Source organism: Leptosomus discolor, chromosome 22, assembly GCF_034619465.1.
Source record: "Leptosomus discolor isolate bLepDis1 chromosome 22, bLepDis1.hap2, whole genome shotgun sequence".
Classification (NCBI taxonomy): Eukaryota; Metazoa; Chordata; class Aves; order Leptosomiformes; family Leptosomidae; genus Leptosomus; species Leptosomus discolor.
The window spans coordinates 6,189,994-6,211,475 of record NC_141412.1 but is presented as its reverse complement, the minus strand read 5'-3'; the positions used below and the strand labels follow the sequence as shown (position 1 = coordinate 6,211,475).

The 21,482-nt window shown below is 46.4% G+C and overlaps 1 protein-coding gene across 3 annotated transcripts in view; it reads right to left on the bottom strand.

Moving 5' to 3' along the window:
- APLP2 (amyloid beta precursor like protein 2) overlaps positions 1 to 20,094 on the bottom strand; it is a 46,827-nt gene extending 26,733 nt beyond the window's left edge. For all 3 annotated transcript variants that reach the window (XM_086476819.1, XM_086476818.1, XM_086476820.1), the window contains exon 1: positions 20,014 to 20,094. In XM_086476819.1, coding sequence (XP_086332945.1) covers positions 20,014 to 20,094 — 81 coding nt within the window. The remainder of the gene's footprint in view (positions 1 to 20,013) is intronic.
- Between the last annotated feature and the right edge of the window lie 1,388 nt (positions 20,095 to 21,482).

Here is a 21,482-nt window from a genome sequence, read left to right as displayed (position 1 = left end):
TGAACAAACTGACAGCCCATTTTTTCTTTGGGAGTTTCCCAGCCATAAATGGAAGCAGCCACCTCTTTCAGTGCTGGGGAGCAAGTATTCAACCTCTCAAATAAGCAGGCTGACAGCTCGGAAGGAGCAACACACATATAACGGGAGACAGTTCATCCAGTTGCGTACATCCTCCGTGAACATTATTTCAGTAGCTATTATCCTATTAATATATATCCAAAACACGAGAGCAAGATGAATGTTACATCAACTGTTACCTCCCTCACCGGCACTTGCATTTACAAGATGTTTCATGATAAATTCGCTCTGCCTGTTGGTGTAATTCTGTAATCCGGTTTGCTTTCCAAGACCAAAGAAGTATTTCATTCCATAAACACATCAATCTCTGGCCAGTTTATGTCACTTAAATTCCTCACCCTGTCACGCAGCGCCTGATTTACGGTCCCGAAACACTGGAATTCAAACCTCTCAATCTTCCTCTCCGATGGAAGTGCCTCTGCCCAAGTATCCTGTCTTTTATTTACTACTCGCCTCTTCAAAACTCTGCTCTAAAAAAGGGCTCTGCCTTTTCTTCCTTCAGGTTACCTACCCTCTCAAAGGAGGGGTGCAAGGTTAGAGAGATTATGGCCACTGCACAGCACGATCGTGTTCTTTAGGGAGGCTTTTTTGTGGATTTAAACCGTTTCTGCTCTCTAGTGTGCCTCTACTTCAATGCTGGGAACAACGATGTACAGGAATTCCTACCAACTTAGGTAAAACAAGGAAAATGTCACGTCTACCCCTGAAATATATGCACTACATGGCAGTTCGGGTTCAGAAAGGCATAAACATTAAAAAAAAAACCCCACACCCATTTTCCTTGCCTTGTATTTCTAGGATCTGCTAAACCTCAACGCAGCAGAGCTTCTTGAGCACACTGTCTATGCAGCTCCCTCGAATGCTATTCGGGAAAGCCTTCTGGCACGCTGCTGGGGACACTTCAGGATAGAAGGGGGACTGGAGTTACTCTTTTGTGAAGAAGAGTTGCTGTTCACTACAGTTCATACAAGCGAGTTCCTGGAAGCTTTCCTTAACAGCACAAAGGTATTCACAACACATCAAATTTAACCACATGCTGAATTTTCTGTGAGGTCAAACATTACACTGATCTTGCTCATCGGATCAGATTAGCCAGAACATGAGTCTTTATTCCAGCAAAACCAGAGCGGACGGGAGCTTCGTAGGAAATCTTAGATTCCCTTTTCACTTATGCTCAAGAGCTGTTCCCACAGCACATCGCTTCTCAAGGAACTCTAGGAAGACGCATTACAGAAAATGACAGAAACTAAAGCGTTTGGTGCAAAGATGTCGGCTACCGGGCACGTGCTCTCCCTGTTGCACAAGCACGACGAGAGCTGCTGGCCCTGGTTACGGGGCAGAAGGGCTGCAGGGCTTGAGAAACGTCGAGAGCCTGCTGGGAAAACTCACGCTGCCTCTGCTTTCCATCCATCTGCAGCAATACACTAGCAGCCCTGGCCGGATAAAACCACTCAAGATTAAGTTGCTTTAAAACTGAAACTCCAGCCTCTAGAATGGATAAGCTGCTGAAAAAAAAAAAAAAAAGCTTCGATTGTGAATCGCGCGGACTTGGTGGCCAGGGAACACAGATTAATAGCTGGCTGAGGGCGTCCACTGCCGCAAAAGAAACCGCACGGGATTGTCTGCAGGTCGGATCACATCTCCTGCTCAGAAGAGCTACAGGTATTCCACAACTATTTGCTGCTACACCCACAAAAAATGCCAGGCAGTACTTTCAAAGATGACTTGCGCTGTTTGTTTTTAATTAAGCCAAGCCCCTTGAAAGTAATACGGCGTATTAAACCAGAACGTGCACGAACCACAACCTGAGGGGCTTCAGAACATGCTGTTCAGCACAGTCCCTACCCAGATAAAGTACGCTTCCCACCTTTACTTAATAAAAGGGAAAAGAAAATAACAGCTTTTCTGATTTTTTTTCTTTTTAAAAAAATACATATCTGGACCGCAACACTGCAGCTCTTCCTATGTCAGTGTAATACCCACCGATACGGAGGACGTGCATCGAACTCTTTCAAAACCGCTGAGGAATTCTAGCGGTTCCTTTGATTAAAAAAAATGAGCCTTGTTACCGTATCAGCCTTCCTGAGAGCACAACCCTTGACAGCTGCTGCTTTTAAACGCAGGAGCATTCTAACTTTTCACCCTTTCCTTGGCTGAAAAAAAATCGGGACGCACATTCGTGCGGGGACACGACGGCTTCAAAGCCCAGCTGCGCACCCCACTTCGCTGCTGTCTGCAGAGCCGATGTACAGGGGCATCTCTCCTTCCGTAAGGAGAGGCCAGCCCTCGGCAAAACAAAAATAACAATCAAGAAGAGGTGTTGCAGTCGCAAACTCTACCACCGCCATCTGATGCGAGGCGTTCGGAAGGAGAACAGCTGGGCTGGCAGTGCAGAGCTGAGCCTTCCCGCGCCCTGACGTGCCGCGCAGCCCTTAAACCTGATGTTCCTCGCCTTGAAGCTCACCTGTGAATTACTGGTTTATGGCAAGCTAGTACTCAGGAAGCCAACGCTTCCATCAGAAAGCGAGGAAAGCTGGTGCAGGGACTTCACGCACAAGAAATCTGAACAGAATACTTCAAATTCCCCTGGTTTTGGATTTGTAACTTGTAAACGCGAGCGGAGCTTTCAATCGTGCTTCAAACTGCGTTTCACGCTTTGTTTTCCTTAGCTTCTCTTCCTGCTTTTATTCAGCAGATAGGTGGCTTGAACCCAGGAAGGCTAATGAATGCCTGACACAGCAGGCAGTAAATCTACAGACTAGCAGCTCATCCTAGCTTTATTGCTTTATTTTTTTTTAAATTGCTGATAATTACAATAATGCACATGGGCAGGGGTCCAAGACAGGAAGAATTATTGTCTGCAGGCAGATCTGGTGCGAGCTGATAATACCGGCCTGTGTTTGCTTTTGAATTTAAATGGCAGAAATCTCAGTAAAGCAGTCTTTGGCTTACTTTAACTTGCTGGAAGGGGTGGAGTTCTCATCTGCTCGTCCTTTATTGACTTTTGTGGTAGAGGATTCTGCACCAGCAGAGAACTGGAAACCAATGCCGGAGCTGCAGCGCCAGCTCGGGTGCAGTTTATATTTAGATCGCCGCTGTTTAAGGCCAACAGGCAGCCTCGAACACTCGGAAGTTCAGCGACAAGAATCTATATATTTTCGTACTGATGACAGCAACCGTAGGCATCCCAAAGACCACAACACTGCCGAAGCCCGACGCGTTCCTTACTGCCTTTGCACCTTCCTCTGCCTTTCTACAGAGGAAAGGGGAGTTTTCCAAGTACCTGTGACTCACGGGCAGCCTTTTTGCCCATGGAATTTCTACTAATGAGGCAGCAGATTATTTCCCCCTCCTGCTCTCGTTCATCATGCTCCATAAACCAGGCCGACACGAGTTCTTGGGCAGATAATCTGCCTTTCAGACATTCGCACTCAGGAACTGCCACATGCAGATAGGGGAAGCCACACTGCAGGCAGTACTGGTGCAGAGCTAGTCTCGGGGAGTAGCGAGCAAATTCAGTAATTCATAGTCTCGCCTTCCTGAAGTTGTGTAACACGGTTGCCTTCGGCATGCTCTTTTCTACCCCCAGAGAGACAAAAGTCCACAACAACTCAGTTGGAACATTCCCGGAACAAATGTTACTGTACCCAGAACAGTGTCCTTTAAAAAAAGATTTAATTGATGGGCCTCAAGCTTTCCAAACTAAAGCTGGTGTGTAATGGCCGGGACTGGATCAGTTTACCACAAAAGCCACCCTAAAACTATAAGGGCGAGAGCAGAGGTAGGCAGTACTATTATGCCATCAATAAGCCTTACACGGCGCACAGGTAGGTCCAAATAGGCTTAAGCAGCCAGTCAGCCTTCCACTGCCACAAGGACCTCGGGAACAATTTTCACACAAAGTGTCAGACGGCTTCCCCTTTTCGGCAAAACACAGCACCGGTGCTATTTGAGGTACCTTTTTTTTTTTCACGGAGCGATTCCAAGTCATATTACAGCACGGGGAGGCTAGACCTATTTATTACTGGGCTAAACTAAGGCACAAAGTCAAGTGACTTGCCTAAGGTCACCCGCCAGTGGGCTCAGCCCGCTTTAATCCTCAACCCCTCATCGCTCCAATCTGCGGCATCATTCTGTCTCGCACAGCAAGACTAATTACTGCTTTCCCACCTGAATTACTTGGGCATCTGAACCACAGAGACTCAAGATGTCTTGTTAGCTCGCCAGTAAGTGGAAACTTCAGTGCAAGTTTACGTCTGCACGTACACTAAAAATCTAGGGAAGAAAATGGCCACGGGGCAATTTTGCCTTCCTGGACAATTGCAAGGGAGATCCAGAACACAACGTAGGAAGAGCGGCTATGACTTAATAGTGCGTCACTTCACTCTCCTTCACTTTGACTCTCCTTGCAGGTCTAGCTTTCACTACTGAGCTGACCTAGCACGAACGATCCCTGGGCGCAGCACGAAGGCTTCGCTGACAACAGCACACATCTGGGATACGCTATTTTGTAACTTCTCCGCGCGGTTCGACAGCAAGTCATGTCCATTTTAAGGCACTTCAGCTATCTAAGAGTTAGTGGCTATAATCACTGCGGTTCCCAGGATACAGAGATTCCATAATACACAGAAAAGTATATTTACAAAAATCTTTCATCACTTCAAAACAATTTGTTCGAAGCAAAAATAACTTCTGGACTAAAACTCACCACAACTCACATACACACAACTCGTCTCCAAACTTTCCTGGTGGACAAAAGAGACCGAGAGAGTAATTTATTAATATCAGGCAGGCAAAACCAAACCCTTCACTATTGATTCAAAGTGATTTAACAAAATCATTAACGGGGGAACAAAACCAAACCAAACCAAGAAACTTCCCCCAAAACAGCACGAATATCTTGTGAAGCACACTGGGAGCTTCGCAAAAAAGCCTGCAACAGAGAGACCACTGTAGGAACCTGTGGTTACTCAGTCCAACCATGCATCTAACCACTCGAGTGACCTCGGTTAAAAAGGCTGCTCCGACTGGGGTTTTATCTAACACAAAAACTACCCAAAAAGCAGGCAGGAAATCGAAGGTCATATTTTAACAGAGCATGGAGAATTTCAAGTGGCGATGAGAAATATCTAGAAAAAACGCAAGATAAAGGAAAGATAACAAGCAGGAATGCAATTTGGGTTTGGTTTCAACCATTTGTGAGCTCAAGTATCGCTCGCTTTATAGATCTTGTTCAGTATCACAAATCGGCTATTTATGGGCACAGACCGCAATTGTTTTGGACCACGGTAAAATACTCACTTGGTATCTTAAACTCCTGCAATTAGGCTACACACCAAGCTCCCTATAGCACACAGGAATAATTCCACAGGCATTGCTCTAACCGCCCTGAAGCTCAGCGGGTCATGCCGATCGCTTTCCCCCCCCCAAATTCACAACCTTCCAAAAAAGAAACCAATCAACCAACCAAAACAACCCCAACACCAAAATACATGTAACACACCCAAATCAACCCCAAAATCAAATTAATTGGTAATTCTGACCCCTGCAAACAGTCCAGATGAAAACTTCAAATCTGAAAGAGGAAACCCTGAGGTTTTTAGGCCCTGGCTTTACAAACTGTGATAATGACCATCTTTTGAAAACAGGAAAGCCACAGCTACAACCCAGGCCTGCTTTCACTTTTGCTGCTGCTCCCTGAGCTTTGCCAAGCATATGCTGAACCAGACCAAAATTAACACGTTACCAAAAATTATGGAAGCTGTTTTCAGCGTCCAAACTCAGGATATGTTTATGCTTCAAACTTTCAAAGTTCTGTCAGAAACATAGGTTAATTCTGTAAATTACAGGTCTTTGAAAACACTCAGCAGTTAGTAGATATGCCCAAGAGTGGGTAACTTCACTCTAGCTCTCATTAAATCTATTTAGGAAATAATGCAAATTGGGATTTTAAACCAAAAACATCTCCCCACGCACCTTCCCACACACCTCCTCCTGTTATTTATTCTGAGAACTTCTTATGGCTTGTTCTGGAGCATCTTCCAGGCAGCATCACTGCTTGCATACGAAACAAAATATTTTAAGAACCTTTAATGTCTAGCGGTGCAGAACTCAGCTCTTTAAAAAATTTTTGTATTTGCTGTAAAAAGATTCCCGTACTGATATCGTAACTTTATTCAGCTACAGTAAAGGATTTTTTTTTTTTTTTCTTCAGCAGAAAACTTCAACATGAACATTGCCCCAAGGAAGTTTAGTTTTCAGTTAGCTGCTCATTAGGAAAAGTTCCTACCACTTCTGGCTAAAAAATAAACGCAAGACAATTCACATAGCGAAACCATCTCAAATTCTCACCCAAAAATGGTCTTTGATTTTCCTGGCTGCAGCTCTTTTTCATCCCAGTAAACCACAATAAAACTCAAGAAAGGCTGCCGGTTTCCTTCCACTAATGCTGGCAACCCGGAGGCGAGCGAGCAAGCAAGAGCAGGATAAAGAGCGACCAGCATCTCCTTACTGAAGCAGCAAACTGGCTGAAGGGGAGGAACATGGCTCAGAGCAAGACTTCTTACTTCCAAGAGTCAGATACGAAAGCCTTACTTGTTAATTTTTAAGCTTATCACCCAACAGGCAAACGTCTCCCAGAAGAATCCCGGTACTAACAGCAGAATCCGGGCTCAAATCTCACAACTTAGTCCCTTCTTCCAAAGCAGAGGCTAAAAGGCAGACCTCTATCTCCTCAAGCTCAAACACCTACGTTTCGCAGTGGGACACAAGAGAGAGGTCAAAGGACAAAATGCCCTTTGAAGTACCCCGAAAGTTTTGTTAGCAGCGGGGTCAGAAAAAGCGAAGGAAGGACCTCGGTAATGGCGTAACGGATCTCAATTTTTTACCCTTTAAAAGCAATCCAGACTAATTTAGCAGCGTTTTATTTCCGAAGCATTAATTTATCAGCTGGGGTTTAATAGTCACAGCATCGTATCACGGCTAGGCTAGCATGCTGGAACTCTAATGGATGTATTAAACAGCTCCTTTAAAGGAAGCAACAGATCTCTACTTATAATAACTGCTTAATGCTATTAGAAAATTAAGTGGTAATTTATAGCACAGACTAAAGCTGGCTAGGTTGAGATCCCCTTTATTCATTTTGCTGATCCAGGAAGTAAATAAAACTAGTTCCCCAGAAGCTAGCTTAGAACCTCAAATATTTCAGGGCTATCATCGCATAACATCTAACCGGCTCCGCACGTTGTACAAACACACCTCATTTTCCCATGCTGAGGGTTACAGCTCTTCGGCCTACTGAGCTGTATCGCATTGTGTAGCGCTGCATGGAAATAAAATGGGAGAATGGATTTTTTTATCTCTGATAACATGAGATTTCAACCTGATGGCAATTTCTTCCGGATTTCACTGGGAAGAATGAACCCTGTGTACACCGACAGCTATTTCCTTAGGGTTTCCTTATGCATTTTCTGGAAATTTTCAAGGTAGGGGATACAAAAGCAGCGCTTTCTTCTTTTCCGTCTATTTAGTTGAACTACAATTGAACGCTAGACCGGTGGAAGAAGTGAAATACTGCAGCTGCACACCCCTGATGGTCAGTTCTTTGATGAGTTTTGAGAAACGTGACACTTCAGTAAGGGCTTCGAAGCACAAAACCATCATGAGCTGAAAGCTTTATTACAAATGTGGAAGCAAACCCGGCCTGTTCTGCAACCGTGAGGGAAATCGCTCTTTGAAAAAGAGCGGGCAGGACAGTTTTAGACAATCTAGTTACGCCTTAAAGAGGCAGTATATACCTAGAACTTCCATCACCTCCACAGAATTTCCTCCTCAAGGTCTCTGAAAGGTACTACTTTCTTTTAAACCCTTTGTCTAGGCTGTCCATCTTGGCAGCAAAACTTTTTTTTTCTTTTTGCCCCAAGACTTAGTGTTCTTCAGCAGGAAGAACAGTAAGGGAAAACTTTAAATGTGTTATTTCAAACACAAGGATTCCAAACAATTCTTTATTTTCCTGTTTGGAAAAGGCTATCAGACAGCAGAAGTGCACACAACTGTTTGTAGCTAAACTTCCAGCAGCTATTCCCCTGGTCTTGACTTTGAGATGCGTTGAGGGGGACTATTTACTTTTTCTCAGAGAAGCTTTCTTGCCTGCTCAGATACTCGTCCAACACACTTGAGTGAAAAAGAAATAAATGGTCAGGCAGCCTTTCCTTGACCCTACAAGCAGCTACGGACAGCAATGGAAACGCTGACTTCACATGTAAATCCCATCGCTGGGACAGCGATTGGAGGGTAGATTGATTTGTGTATTGATGCACACGGCCACTCACCATTTTCCTAGCCATAGGCTGAGTAGTTTCAATAGAGCTTTCTCAAAGTCAAAGGATGAAAATGGTGCATAAAGTTCAAACCCTGGGGAGCGGCGGTTTTGTTTTTTCCCTAGCTGACTGCAGATGTGGCCCACTAAGGCGGTTTTTAAATTCAAATTTAAATTTTAAATTTGCGGCTGCAAATACCGACCTGGCAAGTCACTGTTGTGGATGAGCCCTACGGAACATAGGCAGATGTCTCGCATCGTAACAGACCAGCACCCGAGAAAGCCGTGTTGAAGTAACAGCTTGATGATGCAATAGCACAACACACTAGAAACATCTCATTCCCATATCCTTACTGTCGACATCTTAACCAAAAAAACCCCAAAAAACCCACAAAACACCGAAAGCCCAAACAAGCCCCTTAACAGACTATGTCTTAGTTATCTTTGAGGCTGCCCCTGCCTGCACAATCCCCAGCTAGCCTACACAGCAGCGCTACCTGTACAAGACAAAGCTGCCTTATGAGGCTAGGAACGTTGAGAAGACTCCAAGACTATTGCACAGGGAACTTTTGTATCTGATGGCAATACCAGTTCGGGGAGGAAAACAGGTTCGGTAACTGGCACAGAATGAATTCACGTGCGTCACGGCGGTGTGGCAATTCTAAAGCCTGGACAGCAAAGACAAAGGGACTAACTATCCAGTCGCACGACTCCATTAGAGGTTCTCTGTATTTTCAGGGCTATACCCACCCACAAAAGGGCTGTGAATATTAGCCCAGAGAGGCGGGCATAAGAAGAACAGCCCTCTGTTTTGGGGCCACTATTTGTTCCCAAAGTTAATTCTCACCACTACGGGAAGTGTCCTAACAAACACTGCTAAGCACACAACGTTAAGTTTCCCTCAGGAGCCAAGGTGCTGCAGAGGGGACCAACTACCCATTCACACACAGGAGAGGGAATGAAAGCAACAAAGTGTCTGCAGGCAACAACAGGCCCACGTTTCCATATGCAAACTCAGCTCCAGTTTAATACGAGCATTTGAAATTTGGCTCGAGTTAGAAGTTGTTCGCATCCTGATGCATTCCAACAGATTGTAGCACGCCAGCACGTTCAGTCTGTCTGTATCTTTATTTTGTACTTTACAGGACATGTGGTGTATTTTGGACCTTAATGACTATTTTAATCCTCTTCATCACTGCAGAACATCATCCTAGATGTGATGTAGATACATGTTGTTAGGTGGATGCTGCTCAGAGCTGTATTTGAAGAGCTATTCCACAACACAGAAGTCATTCCAAGGCCTGTATTACGAAACAAAAGTCTCTGCTTTACTTGATCTGGAGTATTTAAAGCGAGCTGCTAGAAACAGTAAAAATCTACCAGCCCCCTGTTAGGCCACGAGAAGCAGGTCAGTAGCATCCTCTTAAAAAAAAGTCAATGAATAACTACGTAAGTGGCAACGCATCTCAAAGTCAACACCAGGGGAATGGCTGCTGGATGTTTAGCTACAAACAGTTGTGTACACTAAGCCCATCTTAGAGAGTCAACTTTGCTGCCAGCTGTGGCTCATTGTTTGTTATGCCCTCAGTTATATGATCTAAACAAATCTATTAATCACAGACTATTAAATAAAATAACAGAACGATACGAGTAAAGCTACCGGCCACTTACATAAGGGGGAAGATTTCGCAAAAGTCTTTCAAGAAAGTGACAGGAAACGCGAAAAGCCAAATCGAAACCGAGGACAGCAAGGCCAATGAAGTGAGGTCATCTTTGCTTCTGCCTGAAGCAGAAGTCCACTCAGAGCCTCACAAAGCAGTGCTCCTCACTTCTCTTCTACAGCACAGACGAAGCTTGCAGCCCAAAGTTTTGTGGATATCTTCCTAATATTCTTCTCTGGAGCAACCACTTTACATACACACAACTAAGAGGTAAGACACTGGCCATTTCAGAACAGTGCTCCGCTTCAAAGACACCAGCAGTTATTACAAAGGGACTACAACGATGCATTCTAGTCAGTGCCCTGCAATGAAAGAGGGAATTAACATGCTATAAATGCCCTGTGGAAAACCTCCCATACGGTCATACTTTGAAAAGTATTCTTCTCATCACACTAATTCCCATGTGAAGCAAGTTGGAAAAGCTTGCTCAATATAATTGAGCGCAACAAATCCATCCACACCTCGGAATTTCCGCCTCAACTTCAAAATGCCTTTTGTCTGTCTCGCGGATTTTACATTAAAGCAAATTCAAAAGAAGATTTCCTGCCATATGAGGAATCCAGCTCTTCTCATTACTCTTCCTCGGAGCCACGTGTCCGAGCAAAGGACCTGGTGGACAGGGAGGGAAGGCAAAAGGACTCGGACGCCGTCAGCTGGTTGATGCTTAATTCTTTGTCTCTTACCCCGAGAAACAAAGACATTCTGAAGCAAGATGCAAGCGTTCACAATGAAGGACGAATGGATCTAAACCACTATGCATACAAGACAGCACTATGGATCCAAACGCGGGCAACAGCTCTTGCGATGAGCGCAGGTTCTTATTTGCAACGTCAAATACATCGCGTACGTGCGCACGACGAAACGGCCGACAAAAACCAAGCGCGAGCGCGCAGGCAGAAGGTGAGGGATCTCGGCAAGTCACAAGCTGCAATTCAGCCCGTAAAGGCAGGCCACGCAGGGATACAGCAGTGCGAAGGATGACATTGCAGCCAGCCTGCGCTCTGGCAGGCCATTCATCTCCCGCCTTTGTTATTGGTAAATTGCTTCCGAGAAAGCGGCTGTTGCCCTACACAGAATATCCACACACTGACCAGCTTTGTTGCAGAGCAAGTCTTGATGCAATTTGAACAAGACAGCATTTATCAGGAGCGACGGGGGCAGCAACAATTCCCCCCACCCCCGCCCCTCGTTTTTAAAGCCTCCAGGGAGTCTCTTGGGCCGTGACATGATGCTCTGTCCCAGGCCCAAGCTTCACACATCCACAGAAATACCCGAACCTCATGCCGTCACCCCCGCCAGGCCTCTTCTGGGGTCTGGCTCTTGCCCAGGTAAGCCCACAGCACCGGGTACATTCGCGTCCGAAAGCTGAGCTCTAACACACCAACCCCTCGCAAAAACAAAATCCCAACTTTTTTGGCCGGCTACCAAGAAAAAAAACTTGACATTCCCCGTGCTGAGGCCACGAGGTTCTACTTAAAGACTCTGGAAATGAGGCAGTTATTTGAACCCGTGCAACTCAAACCTACTTAGAGGCACTTAATCGTATTCCAACAGTCCAAATGGGAGCCGCGAGCATCCTGCTCCATTCAAGAGTAATCACTGGTTTCCACGATAACGTGCACCCTCCACAATTTTTGTTTCCCTTTTTCCTGACAGGCAGCGATATTTAAGTACCCACACGAGCACCGCCCTACCCTACACACGAGAATTAATCTTTGGCCGAGACCATCGCACAGGCTAACGTGCTTCGCTTGGATCCCGACGCCGTTTCATTCTTTAGGGTTTCTAAACGCCTATGTGATCTTGCTGCGTAAAACGGAACAGACATCAAATTCAATTTCTCCAGAAAGAGCTTTGATAAATTATGCAGAGAAAGACTCGCGTTCAAATGCCGATATACTCACTGGGAACTCAAACCACAGGTTTGAATCAACATTTTGCGTTTAATCTTTGGAGAGGAATACTTAGCAGATTAAAGCAAATCTGCCCCTCTCTATTTCAGGCTGCAATTACTGTACGACTACCAGCGTAAGAAGTCAACCAGCGTTCGGTATGAGTGAATTATACTAATTCATGCAGGTTCCTCTAGGACCGTTTTTGGCAAGTTACTAGTCCCAATACGAATGAGAAAAGATTGAACACCGATAAAACCCCCTCCCCTACTTAACTTAGACCCGGCAACGTGCCATGCCAAGTCCAAAACCATATAGAGAATTTGGCGATTAAAAGCTTTGTGCCGGAGGCTACCGTACGTCTAAGCAGAGACCAGCTTCTGCTGTGAATATGCAATCCAAATCCGCTTGGAATCTAACATGAGTGCATAATGTTTATTGTAACAGATGGTGTCGGCAAGATTTTTCTTTCTGGTGCTGTCACTTCACACTACACAATGACATCACAACTAGTGGGATTCATCAACCCAAAATCCAAAAGAAAAGGGACAAAGCTTTTGGCAGGGAGCTGGAGCTAAAAATAACCTAAGATCCTTTAAAGAAAAGCCCAAAGATTAAAAATGCAAATATTTGGCTTTTGATTTAAGCATCTCCGTACTGAAGCTAGCACAGGGCAACTCCTGGAAAATACCAAGTAGTTCACCAAACCGCCGTTTCATCTTCGCAACAACATCAGAGGACGACTTTTGAGGTCTCCTCACTGACTATTTTAGTGCTTTGAGGTGGCAGATTAAAGAACCCAAGCACAGCAGCTGTGTGAGAAAATGCAAGCCTCTGTTATGGCAGAGACTTCATAGAACCATAAAACTCTCTCTTACTGCAAGAATTAAAAAACCCAAAACACTGACCAACACCTCAGACGTTTGAGAATATCACCTACCGAGCAAAGTTGGAGGAAGAAAGACCTAAATGAGTAAGAGAACTTTCAAGGTTAAACACTGATTTTATTAAACATTAAGTCGTCAGCAAGAGGATGGTAATTAGCTACTCTAAAATGGAAACTTCACTAAGCATCAACCTACTGTTACACTAAGGAAGAACCACGGCCCCAGCCGTCTCTGCGTGCTCGTGTGTGTCCGTCTCTCTGTCCTTGACCCGAATCAAAATATACTTTGGACTGTTGTAATTTTGTTAGAGAGAAGCTTACTGTATGAAATTACTTAAATGCATCCTTGTCACTGAGCCAAAGCCTGGAATCCCCGTGCTGAAGCACGGTTGTCACCCACACAGCGCCACTGCAGGATACCACCTATTAGTCACATCGCCAATAGTCGAGGTGAACCGTAACGCTACCGGTGACCAGTCCCCTACCGCGGAGCCGAGACACACAAAGCTTTACCGAGACCAGCAGGAAAGAAGAGTCAGCTCCCACCTTCTGTGGTTTTGCGTTTTGGTTTTTTCCAGGCTGCATCTGGCACATTTTAAGCCCTTCCTATTTGGTGACTTGAAAAACCTGAACTCAAAGTCATCGTTTCATAATGATTTTTCAGTGAGTCTCAGAACACAGAAAAGCCATCGGAGCCAAACTGCTATTGATTTTGTCTCCTCTGTAAACTTCCCTGAAGCTCACGCACCGCACCGAGTAACAACTTCAGACCCTGCTTCGTCAACTGAAGGGCTTGCCTAGCCACAGCAACCGGCCGTACTGCTCACCTGGGCGGGATATCCTAGTAGTTGAAATAACTGGTGAAACTTTCAAAGCTTCAGAAGAGGAATCCCCCAGAAAGTCACCCACAAAGAAGATTAAATTAAACTCCGCAGCCAGACGCTGCTCAGCAGGCTTTAGAGCTAAGACTTCCCCCACAGCACTGCTAAAGGATGTTACTGCATGGCATAACATAGTCTTCTTTGGAAAAAAATCTGCAGGGGAAAAAAAAACCACCTCAAGTGAAGCTATTATCCTCGCAGTCAGCACAGCAACATCATGGAAGCCCAGCAGCAGCAGTCCTCACAGACTGTTGTGCCAGTTTGGCCAGGAAAGATCAAGTCTTGATGAAGAAATACAGACGTACACGTTCAGGAACCAGGTCTGCCCGTACCAGGAAATAAAAGCCCTTCTGGACCGTGCCTCATCCATCCGTTCTCTTCCTTACACAACACAGAGAACCAACTCATGATTTGACTTTCCGTTGTCGCCAGTGAATACAGAAAGCGAAATGGAACATCGAAAGCCACAGAGAGCGGCAACATTCGCCTCTGCCCACTAGTCAGGAGCCACGAGCACGCTGCTGAAGATGTAAACCAAAATGAAGGTCTGCAATGTCTAAATTTGTACAAGAACACGGTCACGGCCGACAGCACGAAATATGACAACAAAACATGACAACTAAATTTACTACATCCATGGGTCAATCTCTCAAAATGTAACAAACAGGTTCTTTTTCTACAGACAAAGCATCCACCGTCACACGTGGAAATGAAGTGCTGGTAAGCAGCTTAGCCGCATGCGTTCCTGATCAGGTGGACACCTGATTACGTAAAGCCAAGCAGGCTACGTTTTGCTGCTACAAAGATTAGTTTAACACCATTTGCAGAGCATTAGTCTTTTTGATCATTCATCTCAAGTCAGAACTTCGACTTTTACAAAGGCACAAACCCCCATCAGATTGCCGAGCAAGGATTAGAACTTAGTGACCATTTAAAAGCCATGTTACAAAGCAAATTTGACTTATGTCTTATTTTATATGTGAATTTTCCACGTTCTTGCACGATGGGGGTGAAAGTAGTAAATCTAGTGCTGAACAAGTTAAAAAAAAAAAAAAAAGGTGTTATCCACATGCAAGATCTACATGTAGATTATATCCCTGCTTACGGGTGCAGGGATTCACGAATTAAAAGAAGTGCAAATCTAACATTAAGAAGTTGGTTTTCAAACTATTTCTCCTGAAACGCACATTTCCGTGTGCACTGCCTCTCAGGAGTGCAGGTTCACTTGTTCCGTTCCCCTGTAGCACCCCACCTGAAGTACAACCTGCCCTCCTCACCTAACAGTAGGTATATGTTACAATTAGCTTTTAGCTTACTGTATCCAACGAGGAGCCATCAGCTCTCCCGAGCCAGAGGAAAGGAAGTTGTCTGCCATTTTGGTCAATCCACGATAAAGAGAAACCTGACAATTTACTCTGCTCACACCTTCCTTCTTACTGCTTTATAATCCACACTACTAAGCATAAAATCAATACACGTATATGGAAGAGTTACTTTGAGACGCTGCACAACGTTGTCAAATCATTTCCTCTCCCTCTCCCCACAAACCTGAGACTCACTGGCGCCCACAGCAAAAAGCTGAAAATGAAAATATCGGGATGGAAATTACAAAAATTATTCAAGTCCAAGTGCCCTAAAGACTCCATTTAAGGTAAACAGTGAGGTAAAACCTGCAAGAGGATGCGCCATTCGCCCGGGCCAAACTCGCTGCTAGCAGAGAAAGCAGAACAAACCCATTATGGGGGTAGACAACACAGTCGGAGAAAAAAAAATGGGCAATCTTGCAAGTTCAAGCACAGTTCCGAATCAGGAGCCTTACCAGAATGGTTTCTAGGCCACCGCAAGGATTTGAAGCCTTTCAATTAAGAGCGAGCATCACCTTAAATTAGCAACACGTTCCAGAGGTGATGACTGCATGAACTAAAAAAATCAATGGCACTGAGTTTTACTGCCCATAAGTAGCGTGAGAGCGCGCATCTGAAGGATTACGTCAGTTTAGAAAACCGAAGTAGTTAACGAGAAGAGCCCGAAATGCCCAAGTGTAGAAACAGAGGTAGAGGCTTTGTTGTTCTAACAAGAAAGAGAGCGTGGGGGATAGCGTACTTCTGTTTTCTAACTGAAGAACAAGTTTATGGTTTAAGGACGTTTGTAGAAGCAGATGCTACAGTCAAAATAACTTCTGCGTACAAGATTGAGTCCCGCCGCCTCCAAAAGGCAGATACATGGGAAAAAAGCAAAGGAAGCGTTTTTACAAGCAACATCTAGAGAGAAGCCTAACTGGTCTAAACAACAGAGATGCTGCATTAATCCTTCCTTCCACTGTAAGGTGCTGAAGGAGGAGCAGCACGTAATTACAATAATGCTCACATCCAGCTAAAGCCACCTACAGAATAGGTTTTGAATAACTCTCCGGCGATGCAACGACCACATTAACAAAGAATCATTTAATCCCTGGTAGAGACATTAACGCCTAAATAACGTTTAAGAGAGGTCATAAATACTTCCGATGTGAAACAAGGAGAGCTGAAGGCCTTCTCCAAAGAGCAGAGCTTACCTTCGGGTGGCATTCTACAACGCAGCAGAAATTCCAGAGCCTCCCTGCAATATCAGGCATCCATCTGATCTGCTCTGTTTCCTCACACGTATCTCTGCTCGAGAGGAGCTTTTGCCGAGGCTTCGAAGAGGCACTGCATATAAACACTTTCACGTGAAAGTGTTATTTCCCAACACTTACTGGGAAGTGAAGTTTTGGGAGCCGAAAGCAAACCAAAGGCCACAGGCTCAAGACTGGAATTTTACTGAGCTCTTTCTACCCAGGACTTCAACACCGAAGTGGAAATTTCCCCTAGGTGGAGTTCTTTGTTCAATGCAGCAGGCAATTAGAAGTCCCTAAGGTCTGCAGAAATGGCACAAGACCGGTATTTTTGTCAGAGAGAATTTAGGCCCACAACACAAAAATAACAACACGAAATGCACAATTCTGCTGTAGAACACACCGTTGCTTTTTCTCACCCCAAATCCTGGTAATCTGAGACAGGTAACAGACGTAAGCATTCAAGATAGCTCTGGAAAAAGACCACTAATACCAAATGTGATTAAAAAAAGCGGTATCGAGTCTGCATCGCCTCAGATTGGATTATACAAAAAGGTCAAGTGATAAAAAAGAAACTTTGCATCTTTAAAGGCCTTGAGGGCACAGCAGAAGTAGTTTATCATTGGAAAACAGATCGAATTAGAATAGATTTATTTCCTTTTTCCAGCTGGCATCAGTGTCCTATTTAAAGTTCTCAGGGACTTCACCAGCAAAACACAGCAGTCACTGAATTCAGACCCTAGGAGACATCCTACTAGGGAAAGAAAAACACTAATTGCTGAGTTTTGGTGATTTCTCTAAGCTCTTCTATTCAAATTCATTTGGAAGACAGATTGTCAAAGGTTATCTGCCATCAACACACGATGAGCTGAAAGGGAGACTGACTGTCTGTCACTGACACAAGCCCTTGGGAACGCCCTATGTAAAGACTCACGCACAAATAATTAAAAAAAAAAAAACAACCCGAAATCTGCCACTCCCCTCCCTCTGTGCAGGAAAGAAAGAAACCCAAATTGTAGCCGATAAGAAGATTACCGGGTGTTCTAGGGACAGGGACTGGTGGCTAAGATAATCAAGCAAAAGAAAATCCACCTAATGGGACCGTGCCAATCCAACTAAACTAATAACTGCAGACATTGCTCTGCATTTTCCTCAACTCCAGTACACTTTCAAACGTCATCTTTTATTATTATTAAAAAAAAAATAAATCCAATCTCTCGCCTGTTTTTCATCACATCACCTGATATCCCTCAGTAACGATCACAGTATAAAATCCAAGGCCAGTAACCACCGCGCTCCTTAGGCTCTGCATTGAGATACTATTCTTGAGAAAAACTGGCAGCAAGAAGGACTCGAGAGCTGCAGTCCCACCCCCACCCCTGACAAGACAATGGGAGAGGACGCGGCAAAAGTCGGAATTAAAATGTCACAGTTGACATTTCGTGTCAGCAGATTGCGGTGGCCGTCGTGCCTTCAGAGGACGCAAGTTCTGCTGCGGGAATGGCTGCACAGATCACCGAGGCGCCGAGGGTGGCCCGGTGGGCCGACATCGCCCCACGCTAGTACCGACTCCTGTCGGCAAAAGGCTCGACCGCTGCAGGTCGGGAGCGAACCCACAGCCTGTCAAACCAACCCCAGGCCGGGCATCGCAATCCTCTGAGAAAAAAAAAAAAGAGGCAGACACGGTTTGGATTTAATCCTTTGCAAAGAGGCCACCAGCCCCGCTCCCTGGGCTGGCCAGCCTCTCCTGGGGCGCCGCCGAGGCGGGACACCGCTGCTCTCCCCTCCGTGCCAAACCCTCTGCCAATCCTGCGACTGCTGAATCCCGGGATCTGCTCCTTCGGATGGACACAGGGCTTCGGAATGAAACGACAGCTCGATTTGTTTTGCGACCGGGCGTCCGTAAGCAGCAGCTTCCAGAAGGGATGTGCATAGCAGCCGAATTTGTCTCGGATACGACAGAGGAAGTGACCTACGGCTGGAGGAGTTTCCGAGCAGGTGCAAGGGATTAGATGGAACGCGGAGCAGCCAGGACAGTCCCCTGCCACCAAGGCAATGCCAAGTAACCAGATCTTGGCAATCGCTAGACAGCCTCAGAGCAGCCCTACCAAGCCTGAAGTCATCTTTCCCGCAAGATAACCACCGCAGGAGTTGTTCCAAAGGCAATTATCACCACGTTCCAGCGATTTATAGAAATTTAACGGAAGGACTGATGCAAAGTGGGTAGAACGCTATTCCTCAATAGCAGCCGAACGAGCAGAAGTCATTGACCAGACTCACTTCACACAACACATACTAAAGATTTTAAAGAACCAAGCTTATTGTCAGTTAGTAATTACCAGCTCAGGGCTTCAGATTTTTGCATCACGCTGAGGTAAATGTTCTGCTTAACCAAGCTTGTTAAATTTTACTTTAAAACACCAAATCAAGCCATTCACGAGTAGCCACAAGCCTGTTCTTTATTCATCCTGAAACCCCGAACCTATACAAGACGGATGTAGCTGGTTTGCATTTCCAAACAACATTCAGGCTTAGATTATTAAACTCTATTTATGTGCCATGTCTGAAGCTCAGCACATACTTTGCTCTTTTTTGCTGTTTCACTCTAATAGAGAGATTCCAGTGGGAAGTTTTTTAATCGACAAAATTTTTTTTTCCTATTCACCTTGCTGTTTAGATACCTATAAAGTTTTTAAGGACAGAGTTTTCCCCATCCAACTACCTTCATAAATGGAGATATAAACGTAAAATCTATTCATAACATAAACATGTGCGTGTACATATACGACTGAACTGCGGCATATAAGCCATTTTTCTGTTAAATGCACACCCTTTACACTTGGCTGGAGCAGCCCTCTGAAAGACAAGGCAACAGCTCAAACCCGAAGATTTATTCAGGATCTATCAAGGCGATACCAACCAAATGGATGCGTTTAACCGAGGCTTTTCGCTACGAAATTGCCCTCTAATACTCTTCTAAGCTTCTAGACCAATCTGAAGCTCACAGCTCTTGCTACCGTGCCAAGAATGCAAAGGTCACTTCTCCAAAAAAAAAAAAACAAAAAAAAAAAACCCAAACCAAGCCGGTGAAAGGAAGCTGCTAAACCATGCGATCTTTGGGCAGAGGCCTGCGGTATCCAGCTGGGGGGGACGGGGACGGGGGGCTTTCCTAAAAACCAGAGGGAAACGCGAACCCATCACCGCCTGCCCCTAGAAGGTCTTACAGCAGCTCCTCAACCTCTAGGTCCTTCCAGACAAGCAGAGACACCTTGAGCACGCCGCTTATCTCCCTCCTTCACCACCGCAGCCCCGCTGCAGGCTGACCCCGGGAGATAATGCAGCCCCCCCCCCCCCCCCCCCCCCCCCCGCGCTAACTCGCCGCCCGGGGGACGGGGAACACCCCGATAAGATGGCGAGAAAGTCCCACCACGGCCTTTCCTCCACCTTTAGCCGCCGCCAGGCGATGCTCGGACCCCTCCACCCCCGCGGGCGGCACCGGAGACACCCCCCCACCCCCGAGCCCCAGGAGAGCCCGCTCGGAGCGGGGCCGCACCCGCTGCCCCAACCGCCTCAGGAGCAGGGCACCGGCGCGAAGCCCCTGACGGCCGCCGCGGACCCGCCTGCCCGCCCCCAGCCCCTGCGCACCTCGATGTAACCGGCGAGCGTTGCCGCGGGGCCGGCGAGCCCCAGGAGGAGCAGGAGGGGAAAGCGCAGCGCCGAACCCATCGCCGCCACCCTCGTCCGCCGCCGCCGCCGCCCAAACGCTACTGCGGCCTCAGCGCCCCCCTCGGCGGCGCGTCGGGAACCGCCTCGCCAGGCCCCGCCCCGCCCCGCCGCCCTGCCCTATCGCGGGGATGCGGAGGAGTGACGATCCGCTGCCCCCCGGCTGGCGGCCAATGGCCGCGCCGTCCAGAAAAGCCGCCCCTGCCCCCGGGTGAGTAAGGACGTCTGGGCGAGGGAGCCGCGGCCCCCTTCCCCACTACCAACCAATAGGAAGAGGCGCGGGGCACACTGCCCCGCCCACGGGGGGGGGACAAGCTCCCCGCCCGCCCGTCGCCCCCCGCCGGGAAATGGCGGCCAGAGCTGAGGGCTGAGGCTGCGGGGAGGCCCTGGGGGGGGAACCGCGGGGCGGGGAAACACCTCAGAGGGGTTTTTCACCCTCTTTTATTTTTAGGCTGCTATAGAAATTACCCGCCCACGTGAAATTCCTTACATGGAGAAGCCTCAAAGGCTGCGGGGCAGGGCAGCCGCGGGCTCTATGCACTAAAAACCCTCTGGCCTCGTTGCTTCTCCCCCCCCCCCCGCCCCCCGGCGGTGAGGAGGGGGGTTTCCTGGGGTAATAAAAGGAAAATGAGGCAGTTTCCTCACCGAAAAAGAAAACAATGAGGTTTCCCCTCTCCAAAAAAGAAAACCATCTCTCCATCCATCACTCCAGCGAGCTCCAAGCCCTTCCTGGTTCGCAACACAAACCCCCACAGTTGGGCTTTTTTTTTCTTAAAATACAGCTATTGAATAATAACGTTCACCAACACTGAGGGCAGGTGCTCACCAAGCACTACCTGGAAGAGAATATGGCACACGTGCTTTCCACCTCTGTACACACAGCTCTCCCTAAACTTTAATTAATCAACAGGCACACAACACACCATCATCATCATCATCTTCCCCAGTTCGTGCACCAGTTAGTGTGAAACACCCGTCTCTGGTCTCTGTGGAACAACTGGAGCACACCGCAGGTTTCTTTCAGTGCAGATATTCCGCCCCCGCTGAAGGACACATTTCTGGCTTTAAAGCCAATTGCGCCAAATTTGCATTGACGCTATTTTAATGCCACCACTTACTTATAAAAAGGCATTTTTTAAAAAAATCAAGCACTTCACTAACAAAGCAGAGCTACCAAGCACAGCTGCTGGTATAGTATGGCCTTCCATGCTGGTGCAAAACATTTATTAGTCTCTTTTTATTATTTTTTTTGGCTTTCACCGTGAGAACATACTTCAATCAATTCAGGGATGACAAATGCCCACCTTGAAGTAGTAACCACTAACACTTCTGCTGGTTTCAGTGGCAAGAACATTTCTAGACATGACACCTTTGAAAATCTTATAGAAACC